This window comes from Marmota marmota, unplaced genomic scaffold (genome assembly GCF_001458135.2).
Source record: "Marmota marmota marmota unplaced genomic scaffold, marMar, whole genome shotgun sequence".
NCBI lineage: Eukaryota > Metazoa > Chordata > Mammalia > Rodentia > Sciuridae > Marmota > Marmota marmota.
Window position 1 is genome coordinate 9059760 of NW_026000229.1, and position 12972 is coordinate 9072731.

A 12972-nucleotide genomic window follows, 5' to 3' on the forward strand; every position below is an offset into this window, starting at 1 on the left:
CTCCTGCAACCTTGCCACCTTTCTGCTCTGGCCTGAGCGCTTGCTCTTGCACTATGCCCTAGGCAAGAAGAACTCCATCCTCCTGCACAAGGTCCAGCATGACCTCAACTCGGGCGTCTTCAACTACCAGGAGAATGAGATCATCCAGCAGATCGTGCAACATGACCGTGAAATGGCCCACTGTGCGCACCGTGTCCAGGCCGGCGCCTCTGCCACCCCAACCCCCACGCCTGTCATCTGGACCCCGCTGATCCAGGCGCCACTGCAGGCTGCCGCTGCCACCACTTCTGTGGCCATAGCTCTCACCCACCACCCTCGCCTGCCTGCTGCCATCTTCCGTCCTCCCCCAGGACCCGGGCTGGGCAACCTCGGGGCTGGGCAGACGCCAAGGCACCTGAAGCGCCTGCAGTCCCTGATCCCTTCTGCTCTGGGCTCCGCCTCACCTGCCAGCAGCCCATCCCAGGTGGACACGCCATCTTCATCTTCCTTCCACATCCAACAGCTGGCTGGATTCTCTGCACCCGCTGGACTGAGCCCTCTCCTGCCCTCGTCCAGCTCGTCCCCTCCGCCAGGGGCCTGTGGCTCCCCACCAGCCCCCACACCATCCACTGCTGCTGCCGCCTCCACCACGGCCGGGTTTGGCCACTTCCACAAGGCTCTGGGTGGCTCCCTGTCTTCGTCCGACTCCCCGCTGCTCACCCCACTGCAGTCAGGGGCCCGTTCCCCGCAAGCTGCCCAGCCACCGCCCCCACTGCCGGGGGCCCGGGGAGGCCTGGGACTCCTGGAGCACTTCCTGCCTCCTCCTCCCTCCTCCAGGTCCCCGTCATCTAGCCCTGGGCAGCTGGGCCAGCCTCCCGGGGATTTGTCCCCAGGTCTGGCCACTGGCCCACCAAGTACACCAGAGACACCCCCACGGCAGCCCGAGAGGCCATCTTTCATGGCGGGGGCCTCTGGAGGGGCTTCCCCTGTAGCCTTTACCCCCCGAGGAGGTCTTAGCCCCCCTGGCCAGAGCCCAGGCCCCCCAAGAACTTTCCCAAGTGCCCCACCCCGGGCCTCTGGCTCCCATGGGTCCCTGCTGCTGCCACCCGCCTCCAGTCCCCCACCACCCCAGGTTCCTCAGCGCAGGGGCACACCACCCCTCACCCCAGGCCGCCTCACCCAGGACCTCAAGCTTATCTCAGCCTCTCAGCCAGCCCTCCCCCAGGATGGGGCACAGACTCTCCGTAGAGCGTCCCCGCACTCCTCAGGGGAGTCTGTGGCTGCCTTCCCGCTCTTCCCCAGGGCCGGGGGCAGCAGCGGGGGAAGCGGAAGCAGTGGAGGCCTCGGTCCTCCTGGGAGGCCACATGGTGCCGTCCCTGGCCAGCATGTCACTCTGCCTCGGAAGACATCCTCAGGTTCTTTGCCACCGCCTCTTTCATTGTTTGGGGCAAGAGCCACCTCTTCTGGGGGCCCCCCTCTGACTGCTGCACCCCAGAGGGAACCTGGGGCCGGGTCTGAGCCTGTGCGCTCCAAACTGCCGTCTAATCTATGAGCCGGGCCCCTCCCTCCCTCTCTTTTTTTCCTCCCTTCTTTTCTTCCTTCAGGTTTAACTGTGATTAGGAGATATACCAATAACAATAATAATTATCATTTAAAAAAAAATCCCCCACACACACCCCAGAAAAACAAAAGACAGCAGAAAATAACCAGGTATTCTTAGAGCTATAGATTTTTGGTCACTTGCTTTTATAGACTATTTTAATACTCAGCTCTAGAGGGAATGAGGGAGGGAGGGGGAGGGAGCGGGAGGGGAGCAGGCAAGGCCCCAAGGCAAAAGCCAGAGGAAGGCAGGTGGGTTCTCTGGGGTGGGGCAGGGATGGGGGTGACCCATGTCTGGGGTTCCTAGAGCAGACCTGTCATTGTACTCATTTTAGAACAAGAGCTACCATCAGCCCCTTGGCTGTGAACTTGGAGCCCCACTCTGCTGGGGGTCGTCATATTCCCCCAGGAAGGGGCTGTCCTTGGGTATGTTCCTGGGGAGGCTCAGACACTTGAGTCCTTGGGACAAATCGGGGCCGGGGCCCCAAGGGCCTTGCATTTTTTTCTACTGTTATCGTAGCAAGATATGTATATGAATATGTATATGTATATGTATGTAAGATGTGTATATGTATAGCTATGTAGCGCTCTGTAGAGCCATGTAGATAGTCACTCACATGTGTGCACACATGTGTGCAATCTAGTTTAACCCTATGTTGCCAGGACACCCAGGTCACCTTACATCCAGCAATCCGCCGTGGCCCGCAGGCTGGGCACCGCGGGGTCTGGGGATGTACTCTCTCCAGTCCTCAGGGAAGAGGACCCCCAGGACCTCGCAGCAGACCCTTCTTTCCCCATCTCTGGGCCCAAATCCAGTCCTAGCCTGACCTCTCACCACTGGGAAGCAGAAGACTTGGGGCTGAACCTCGCCCTTCCCAGGGCCTCAAGCACACCGTCACCTCCATGGCCCTCAGTGTTCCCAGCTAAACAAGGGAGGTGAGGGAACTTCCGTTTATTGAGTCTGCTCTGTGCCAAGCACTGGTTTTGCACTTTACACACATTAACTCCTTCAGTCTCACAAAGACCGTGAGGTGGTACTTTGATTCTCCCCATTTCACAGATGAGGAAAATGAGTTCTTGGTAATTTTTCCAGAATCATGTAAGCAGGAGCAGCAGGGCTGGGACTAATGAGATGTAGATCTGTGCCCACCCAAGGCCAGAGCCTATCAGAAAAGTGTGTTGTGAGGGGATGAGTTAGATGGCCCCAAGCCTGGTGCACAGGGAAGAGATCAGAGTCTGGCCATAATCAGGCTTGGGTTCTAGTAGTAGCCCTGCCACTTAGCTTTGGGACCTTGGGCAAATTATCTGACCTTTCGGAATCTGTTACCTCATTTGTAAAATGAGAATGATTATGGTACTGCCTCACAAGGATCTATGAGAACCAGATAAGAAAAAGAACATACGTGAAATGCCCAGCCCAGCGCCTGGCATACAGCATAGTAGGTGCTCAATAAATCACGTTTCTTCTGCCCCCTCCTCATGTGCCCAGCCCATTACTCCAGCGAGCTGTGGTGAGAACCCAGAGAGCTTTGCCTGAGGACTCCAAGTCTTAAAATCTCAGGACTCAGGAGGTGGCCAAGGGAGATGTGTGGACAGTGGTTGGCTTGGGCCAGGCCTTGAGATGTAGGAGGAATTGGAGAGAGGGAGGAAGGCAGGGGGCATGGAGTGGCAGGTGTGGGCCAGAGCACGCGGAGGGGCGATTACCAAGGCAGATGTGGAGCTGGGCTTCGGGAGGAGACTCACGGGCTACAGGGCAGAGGCAGGGCCTTGGATGGCAGGCCACGGGGCTGAGCTGTACTTGGTTCTGAAGGCAACTAGAGGCCACAAGCAGGTTCATGGGGACGGGCACAAAGTGAAAGCAGCTGAAGTATCCCGAGGCTCAACTGTCCTCTCCAATAGGACACTGGCAGAGCCAAGGGCAGAGGCAGGTGTGGCCATAAGACCTGCATGAGGACTGCTTGTCCACGCAGAGCTCTCCATGCTCCAAGCCAGAGGGTAGGCAAGATCAGGTTGCCCTGCGCTGTTCTGGGACAAGAGACAGGCTGAGTTAGTGGCCTGTAGATGGTGTCAGGGAACTGGAGGCAATAATCCAGGAGAGAAGGGGCCAAGGTCCTGGGATCCTAGGTGAAGACTAGCAACCGTTGGCCCGAGTTTCCACAGGGCTGGAAACGCCTCTTAGGACCCAGAGAGTTCTTAGACCTGATAGGATCTAAGCTTCAACCTGAGTTCTACAAGCCCCCACCTTCTTGCCCCCCAAAGAAGGCAGCTCAGAGGAGGCAGCAGGCCTGGAAGGGGCAGGAGTGGAGTTGGAGGGTCCAGGGCACATGGGGTGAGCATCCCCTTGAGGCCGGGGCCTGGCCTAGCCACCCTCTTCTTGACTCACACCACATTTTATAAACTCTGACCCAGGCTGGCCTCTCTGGGGAGACTGTAGAGAGGCCAGGTCGTCAGTGGGCCCTCCCATCCCTAATCCCCACAAGCAATTTTCAAATCTTCCACTTTTAAAACAGAAAACGGTAAATGCACCGTGTTGTATATTTTATTTAAATAAAAAAATTCCAGCAAATGCTGCCTTTTTCTAGGGGACAGGGTCGGGGTTGGGTGAGGTTAATGGGCAATCCTGGAATCTCAGAAGCCCAGCTGTGCAGGGTTTGGGACACACATGGGCGTGTGTACAAACCTTCACTCTCAAGCCCATTGGGTCGAGCTCTGTGCACAGAGGTGTGCACAGGAGTATATAAGGCCCAACACAGGTGTGTACCTGCAGGTGGGTCATTAAGTCTGCATCTTTGCTACTGCAGGGGGAGGCAGAGCTGGGGGAAGTGTAGACCCTGACTCAGATCCTTCCTAACTGCCAAGACTCCAGGGTCCTAGGTGGTAGTAAACATGCTAGAAGCTGAGAAGGGAGATTCCATCTTTGCCTGATCAGGCAGGGCCCTCAGAAGAGTTGGAAGGAAGCTGGGGACCTGAGGTGGCAGGCTGGGGGGAAGGCATCATGGGGGTGGCTGAGGATGGGGGCACAGTGCTGGACCTCTGTGTGGCTCAGGCAGACTGGGTAGAAGGGCCAGAGCTGGGGCCCAGTTGGAAGGAGGTGTGGCACCGTCTTTCCCCCTCCAGTGCCAGTGGTGGTTGGGGGCTGCTGGGTCTGGTCCCCTCCACCAACCCTGCAGCAGACGGCCCCTACAGGCCCTCATACCTCACTGTGTGGGGAAGGCCTGAGGCTGGGAAAGTGGAGTCCCCGGGGCTCCCGGTGGTGCAGGGAGTGCCTTCTTGCCTGCAGGAGAAGGGGAAAGTCCTCCAGAAAGGGCAGGGATCCCGGTGGCCAGCCGTTCCCCATCATTGCTTGCTGAGGCCGTTTCCGTGGCAACCGGCCTGGGAGTCCCTGTTAAGTTGCTAAGGAGGCAGCTCAGCAGGGCCTGGCGTCCCCATGACAACTGCCCCCTGCGGCCAGGCAGTGGTGCTTCCTTTGGGACCGAGGGCACAACACAGGGACAGGCCCAGGTGCTGCCAGGCAATTTGTGCTTAGACAACTGCCGCCACCTCTGGGTGGCTGGCCTCGGGCTGGGGAAACCTTTTCAGCTGGACAGCCACTGTAGGAAGCCTGGGAGAGGGGGCTGTTCCTGGGGTTCACTGGGGATTCCAACCAAACTGCTAAGGCGGTGGCCACACCAGTCACTGTCTTCCCTGTTCCCTACTCCAGAAGGACTCTCAGTAAGTGCCTACTGCATTCTAGACCCTGAGTGTTTTCCTGTTACCTTATTCCATCCCCCCCAAAATCCTACAAGGTCAGAATGAGCCCTAATCACAGTGAGCCAAAGGACTCTGAGGCTCAGATGGGGCAGGAACTCATCTCACCCCCGTCAGCTAGAATGGAAGGAGCCAGGATGCACGCTCAGGGCCCTGAGACTCAAACCTTGCCCCTTCCTGCAGCATGGTAGGAGCTGTTGTCCTGGGAGAGTATTAAAAACAACAATGAGAATGACTTCAGTGCTAGTTTGCTTTCCCTTATCACCATATGCTGCCAATTCAAGACAACATCAGTGATAAGACACCCTCCCCACCAGGGCAGACGGCTCCCCCTCACCTTGAATTGCCACTGTCCACCACCCCCATGTTTCAGCCCCCAGGGGCACCTGCTGTGTTCATGGCGGCCAGAAACGGTGGGAAGGCCTGAGACTTCCTTTCTGCCTCAGTGGGACTAAATCAGACTAGGAAATTTGCAAGAAAAAATTAAAAGATGTAATAAAATCCCTCCCCTTTCCCTTCCCAGCTGACACCCCTCTCTCATCTCAGACATCTTGAGAGTTGTCCCAACTTCCTGTCCTCATTTCCCTCCTTGGGCATCACTTCTTCCTCCCCTGCAATCTGGTTTCTGCCTCTCCCCGCTGCTGTTCCACCTGGAATGGCTCTGGACAAAGTCCCTATGGCCCACACAGTGGAATCCAGGGGCTGCTGACCTTGTTGACCAGGCCCTCCCCAGCTTCAGGGTCCCTGTTGTCTCCTCACTGCCCCACCTTTCTGCTCAGCCTTAGCTTTAAGGGCTCCTCTTTCTTCCAAAAGGTTGGTGCTCCTCAGGCCTCTAGCCATGACCCCTATCTTGTCACTCCGTACATGCTCCCAGGCGACCTCACTCATGCCCATGGCTTCCCACTCAGAGGCAAAAGCCTCCCAGATTTCCCCTTCATCATAGGCCCCCAATCCTGCAGGGGCTGCTGCCACTTGGGCTGCTCACCCTCCTCTGAAGGAGCAGCCCTTTCACCCTCTTCTGAGCATGCAGGTCCCAGTGCACCCAGAGTGTGTCCTCCCCAGCCACTGCCTGTTCACTTGGCTTCTTCAATTTCATTTCTCTTGAAGGTGGAATATGTCATGCATGCAGAAGAAGACATATCACACAAATAAGATATTAAAAGTAAAATAAACAGCCGTTTACCAACTACCCAGTTTAAGAAATAGAACATAAGGAGTACACCTAGAAGCATCTGTGAAGATGCCCAACTATTTTCTTCCTCTAAGGAAAACCATTCATCTGGGCTTTAATTGTGTCATCCCCTTACTTTTCATGATCCCTCCACTAGGGAAATAAATGTCTCTAAACAATGTTACACACCAAGGTGGGGGAGTGGGGATTGGAAGTTGTTTCCTTGAGGGGGAGGAGGATACTGATAGTAATATTGTTCAGCATTGCTGGTACATGGTGACAATAAAAATCAACTTACGCTTCAGTTAGTTTTATTATTGTTTTACATTTCTTTACAAAGAATGTATCTTTTTTATCATCTGCATTAGGGACTGGGTCATACCCACCCCGTGTTCATACACCACTCAATGCATTTGTGATTTTTAAGCTTTACATACATGATGCATCTATTCATAATTCTTTCTTTCTGTTCAATAGTATAATTTTGAGATCCTAATAATGCATGGAAGGTAGTTGATTCGTTTCCCTTGCTGTATAGCATTCCAGTCCGTGAGTAGTCCACAATTTACATTTGTATTCTTCCAAAGAAGGGGGTGTCTGTCGATTCCAGTTCTCATCAATATCAACTTGGCTGCGACAAATGCTTTTGTTCATGGCTCCTGGTGAAGATGTGTATGGGGTCTCTGGACTCTATAGCTAGGGGTGGAATAAATGAATCAAAGGGTGAGTTAATCTTCACTTTACAAGACAACACCAAGGGCTAGAGCTGTAGCTCAGTGGTAGAGCTCCTGCCTTGCACGTGTGAGGCACTGAGTTTGATCCTCAGCACCACATAAAAATAAATAAATACAGATGTTGTGTTCCTCTACAACTAAAAAACAAAAATGATATTGCCAAGCTGTTTCAAGTATTCTAACCACTTATCCTCCCACCTGCAGGGCAGGGGAGTCACTCTTGCTCCACGTTTTTGGTCAATTACTAGAATCCTTTGCTAAATGTTCCAGTAGAAAAAGTCTCAGATTTCAACAATATGCCACAATAAAAGTTTGTTCCAGCTCAGACAAAGTCCAGTGTGGGCCAGGCTGACACTTTCTTTACTGATGTCAACTTAAAACAACAACAACAACAACAACAACAACAAAACGTCCAGGTCTTAAAGATCCCCTGGGAGAAGAAGAGACCAATGGGAGAGATGTGGAATCTCTCTAGCAGGGACACATATCACTGCCTCGAATATTCCATTGTCAAGGGCCGTAACATAGCTGCAATAACTGATATGAGGGGATCTGGAATATTTGCTGGGCATTAACTATCCTAGCCAATCCTTTCAATATGGTCTTTTAATTTTCTTCATCAAGTTTTGTATTAGATTGATTACTAGCTCCTTGTATGTTTGTTGCTGCTGCTAATTGTATTTCTTATCCAGCTATAATTTCTGTGTAACAAAATCTAACAATTTAAATGTACAGTTCAATGAGATTTGACAAAGAGACACACTCCTACAACCATCCCCAGTTAGGACATAGAATATTCCATTACTCCCCAGAACTTCCTCTGCAGTCTCCTCCTTTCAAACCTGACCCTGGGAAATCTGGGTTTTTGTCACCCAGGGTTTGCCATTTCTAAAATGTCATCTAGGTGGCATCACAAATTGTTGAGTCTGTGTCATTTGTTTCATTAGCCTTGTGCTGCTGTACTTGGTCAGTGCCACGTGCAACAATATTCTCCTGTATGGGATGGCAGGAGTCATTCACTCCTCCACTGATGAACGATGGGCTACTTCTGGCTTAGTTATTAAGAATAAAGTGCTGATGAGCATTCATGTTTCAGTCTTCATGTGAGTGTAGATTTTCTTTTTCGAAAAAAATTTAAATTGACAAATACAAATTGTGTATGTTTATCATTTGCAGCATGAAGCTTTGAAATATGTGTGAGCAGTGAGATGGCTAAATCATTGTGTGTGTGTGTGTGTATGTGTGTGTTAAGTTCTACTCTTAGCAATTTTCAAGACTAATATAGGTTTTTGTTGATCTTAAAGACTTAAGAGCTGGGTATGGTGGTGCACACTTGTTAATCCTAGAGGATTGGGAGGCTGAGGCAGGAGAATTGTGAGTTGAAAGCCAGCCTCAGCAATTTAGTGAGACCCTGTCTCAAAATAAGAAATAAAAAAGTGCTGGGGATGTGGGTTAGTGGTTAAGCACCCCTGGGTTCAATTCCCAGTACCCTCGCCCAGGAAAAAGACCTAGGAGTGGCACATAAGTATGTTTTTAATTATATTAAGCAACTGTCAGATGGGGTGTGATTGCACATACCTGTTATATCAGTGACTTAGTAGGCCGAGGCAGGAGGATTGCAAGTATGAGGTCTGCCTGAGCAAATAGGGAGGCCCTGTTCAATCCCTGGTTACTTCCCACAAAAAAGAGGTAAAAGAAAAAGCTCAGATTTCCTCTCCAAAGTTGAAGTACTGTCTCGCATCCCCATTAGCAGTTATATGATAGTGCTGGTCACTTCCTACCCTTAATGATGCTTGATGCTGTCAGTCTTTTTGATTTTTTACCATTCAAGAGAGTGTGTAATGTTAATTCCTGGTTTTAATTTACATTTTCATAATGACTAAAGATGCTGAGAATCTTTTTAGGTATTTATTTGCTATCATGCCTGTCCTTTGGTAAAGTGACTGTTCAAACCTTTCTTCATTTGTTTTTATTGAGTCATTTGTTTCCTTATTATTGAATCATAATACATTTAAGATACAAGTCCTTTAAAAGAGAGATGTTCTACAAATATTTTCTCCTAGTTTGTGGAATACCTTTTCATTTTCTTAACCATGTATTTCAGAGTGAACATTTTTACTTTCTCTTCCCAAGCATTTCTTCTTTTAAAACATTTTTATATTGGTACATACTAATTATATAGAATCCTGGTTTAATTGTGGTACATTCCTACGTTCATAGAACATAATATGATCCATTTCCCTCCTGGGGTAAGGAGGAGGGAGGGGACAGGTAGGTACCAGACCCTCTTTCTCTACCCCATGGTCTTCATTCTACTTTCATGAGATTCCGTTTTTTCTCATTTTTTTCCCCTTCAGCTTTCACATGTGAGAGAAAACACAAGATACTTGTCTTCTGAGTCTGAATTATCTCTCTTAATATAATATCCTCCAGTCCCATCCTTTGTCCTGCAATTGACGTAATTTTCTTCTTTATGGCTTTTTTTGTTTGTTTTGTTTTTGAAATGGTGTCTTACCTTGCCCCTCAGCTCTCCAGGAAGTGCTGAAAACTCCTTCCTTCCCCACATCACTTCATTCAGGTCTGCTAGCTGTCCATTAAATGTCTGTGCTCTGTCTAGGGAATGAATGCAGACTGTCTTCCTAATTTTGCATCCTTAGTGCCTGGCACACAGTAGATCCTCAGGAGTATCCCAAAGCAATAAATGACTCCCAGATTCTTGGGTGAGGAAGGCCCTTCCTCACGGACCAGTGCTAAGGGACTTTGACAAGTTCCTAATTCTTCCGGGGGAGCACACTTAGGAAGGTTTTGCAGAGGAGGTAAGACTAAGCCGAGTCTAGGACGTGGACTATCTTCAGTGGGGAGGAACAGTCCTTCTCTCATGTCACCTGCCCACAAGATTTCTTTGGTTTCAGTTCCAGTTTTTCATGTTTCGTTTTGGCTGTCCTGGGGATTGAATCCAGGGGCACTCTACCCCCGAGCTATCACCCAGCCCTTTTTTATTTACTTATTTTTATTTTGAGTTGGTGTTTTGCAAAGTTTCTGAGTTACAGTCCTGTGCCACAGTGCCTGGCCAGTGTCCCCTCTGTGTGGTAATCTAGAATGTCCATCAGTGGGTTCTTCTGCCATTTCTAGGCAACTTTGCTTATGGGTGCCCAATCCAGCATTTTTGTGTTCAAGAATAGATCCAGGCTCCTCCTGCATGGTATTGGGCAGGGGAGATATAGCTAATTTAAGTTAGAAAAGGCACCTGGGCAATTGTGTGGAAGGCTGAGGCAGGGGGTCCACCAAGGGCTTGCCTAAAAGACAAGGAGGAGGTGCTCTAGGGGACCCTTGAGAGCAAGAACTGGCAGGATTTGCTGAGCAATGTTTTGTGGTGTTAAGGGAAGAGCTTAGAACAGCTTCCAGATCTCCAATTTGGGAGACAGTAGAGCTGTCAGTGAGCACAGGCACCTAGCAACTAGGCAATGGGGCTCTGCTCCAGGACCTCCACCAGGGAGGATGTGACAGTGTAATATGATGACAACCCAGATACTAGATGCCTTGTTAAATCTGGATGAGGTTAACTGGAGCCCATGACAGGTCTTGTGCCCTCTCCTCCGCCCCCTAAATTTCTGTGGATTCTCAGTTTAGCTGGGTCTGGTCACTTTGGGCTCTGAGCTCCTGCTTCCAATCAACCAATTCTGTTTATGGCTTGTTTGCACATGCCAGACTCACGGTCCCTCTGCTGCGTGGGCCAGGGGCTCTTTTCTCCATCTGGGGTAGTGAACTACAGCTCATGAAAAGCCTGTGCATGAGGCAGGTGTTAAACAAGACTTGGGGAGTTGAAGGGAGTCTACCTCATAGAAGTGCCAACAGCATTAAGTCATCTTTCAGATCATCCCATTTAATAGATCTTTGGAAAGCCTCAAGGCCAGCCATTTCCTTCTGGAGGCACTTTCCCATGTGGCCCTAAATCCTGTTGCCACCTTGGGGATGGTAGCAGATGCCCAACCTCCAACTGTTTTGGGAAATTCTAAACCTTTCTTCTCAAATGCAGCAAATGATCCTGCTAAACTTCTCTGAACTCGGCCCCTTTTCATTTCCCAGCTCCATGAAGCTCCTAGTTGAGTAGAAGGGTATCCTGACATGGATGAGGCCATCAGGCTGAAGGGTAACTGTGTCTTAATAACACTTAACACTGCATATGAAAAATTTCAAGTATTATCTTCCTCAACTACTATCTCCCACCTCTCCCCCAGCACCCCTGGTGCTCCCTGCTTTGATAGCTGGAACCCCAAGACCAAGAGTCTGGGACCTGCTGTCTGGGCTCCTTTTGTCTGTGTGGTCAGGGGTGGTCCCTCTCGGCTCCCTGCTTGTCTGTGTCCTGCCCATGCCCCCAAAGGCCATCTACTGGTGGCTTGTTTATTGCTGCCCTTGTTTCTCCTGATAGTGCTCTTCCCACCTGGCAGGAAGGTGACTAAAATTGGGAAGGGCTGAAAACAGGGGTGGAGGGAGGTGTTTCTTCTTTGTATCCAGCCTTGCCCATGTCGCTCATCTGAGAACCAAGCTGCAGGACATCCTTGTCTTAGTTCCCAGCATCAAGGTAGTCTTGGCATCAACATTCTTAGGACTCCAAGAAAGGTCATTACCAGGCAGGTAGGTCATTGTTATCTTTGAGTTCATCCCAGCTTGTCAGAGGGTCCCTGTTGCTGACATGGGAGGGTCCTGGCATCAGAACACTAGGGACTGATAGAAATCCCTGGAAGGGCGGGGAGGGGGACAGGCTGGAAGACTTCCAACACACTCCAGCCACGAGTCCTTGGGACTCATCCAAGAGACGTGTATCAGCCATTGTCAGAAACTGCCTCAGCATTAGGTGTTCCAAAAGGAATGAGAAACTCTCTTGTCCCCAGAGCCCACAGACTCTCTGACAGACCCATCACTGTAAAATGTGCCAAGAGCGCCACCTAGGGATGCAGAGGTGGCAGCGCAGACAGGCGCTGCGGTGGTTGCACAGGAGTGGCAGTGAAGAGGGCATCCATGTGCAAAGACGAATGGTCTCAGGAGCATCCTTGTGTGCTAGAGCAGTAGGTGCACCAGGAGGCAGGGCTCTAGACCTGGAGGCTGTGGCAGACAAGCAGATGCGGAGCTCGGGGAGATCAGACTTGGACACAGCTAATAGGGATGGTGGGACCTGGGTTTCCGTAAGTACAGGCTGGCAGCAGGGCAGGTGGACGTGGGGGCAGAGGCACGCTGTGCTCCCGACAGTCTGCACTCTGCTGCAAGCTCATGGATGGCAGTGAGCCTGTGGCGATTGTGGGCTCCACTATTTGTAGCCCAGAATTTAGGCCAACACAAGGAGTCTTGGAGTGAATGCAGCGAGAAGGTGAGGTAGCCTGGCAAAGGTCGCCTCCCTACAGACCTCTGCCCCTGGTGTCAGGCATCCAAGAATGGTGAGTCGGGTGTGGGAAGGGCAGCCCACTGTGGCACAGAATAAGCTGTGTGGTAGACACCTGACATGTACGTCACTTAGGGTTGCTGCTTAGGTGTCATTTGCCATTCCTGAGGCCTTGGTCCTTGCAGAACAGCAATAGCTGGGGAAAGGGCAAGGACAGGGACAAAACTCATCTTTGGGGCTGGTGGATGGTCAGACATCTCCTGGATTATAGGCTTTATAGTTGCAAGGGGAACAGGGAGGCCTATCAGAAGTTGGGGTACAGGGGGCCCCTGAATTAGGAAAATAACTATTTGACCAGACCACAG

At 51.0% G+C, this 12972-nt stretch overlaps 1 protein-coding gene across 1 annotated transcript in view; it reads left to right on the plus strand.

Moving 5' to 3' along the window:
* Positions 1 to 7637, plus strand: part of Hcn4 (hyperpolarization activated cyclic nucleotide gated potassium channel 4) — a 44687-nt gene extending 37050 nt beyond the window's left edge. Inside the window, exon 9 of the mRNA XM_015480059.2 lies at positions 63 to 7637. Within this exon, the coding sequence (XP_015335545.1) occupies positions 63 to 1531 (1469 nt within the window). The 3' untranslated portion in view covers positions 1532 to 7637. The remainder of the gene's footprint in view (positions 1 to 62) is intronic.
* Positions 7638 to 12972: the final 5335 nt, after the last annotated feature.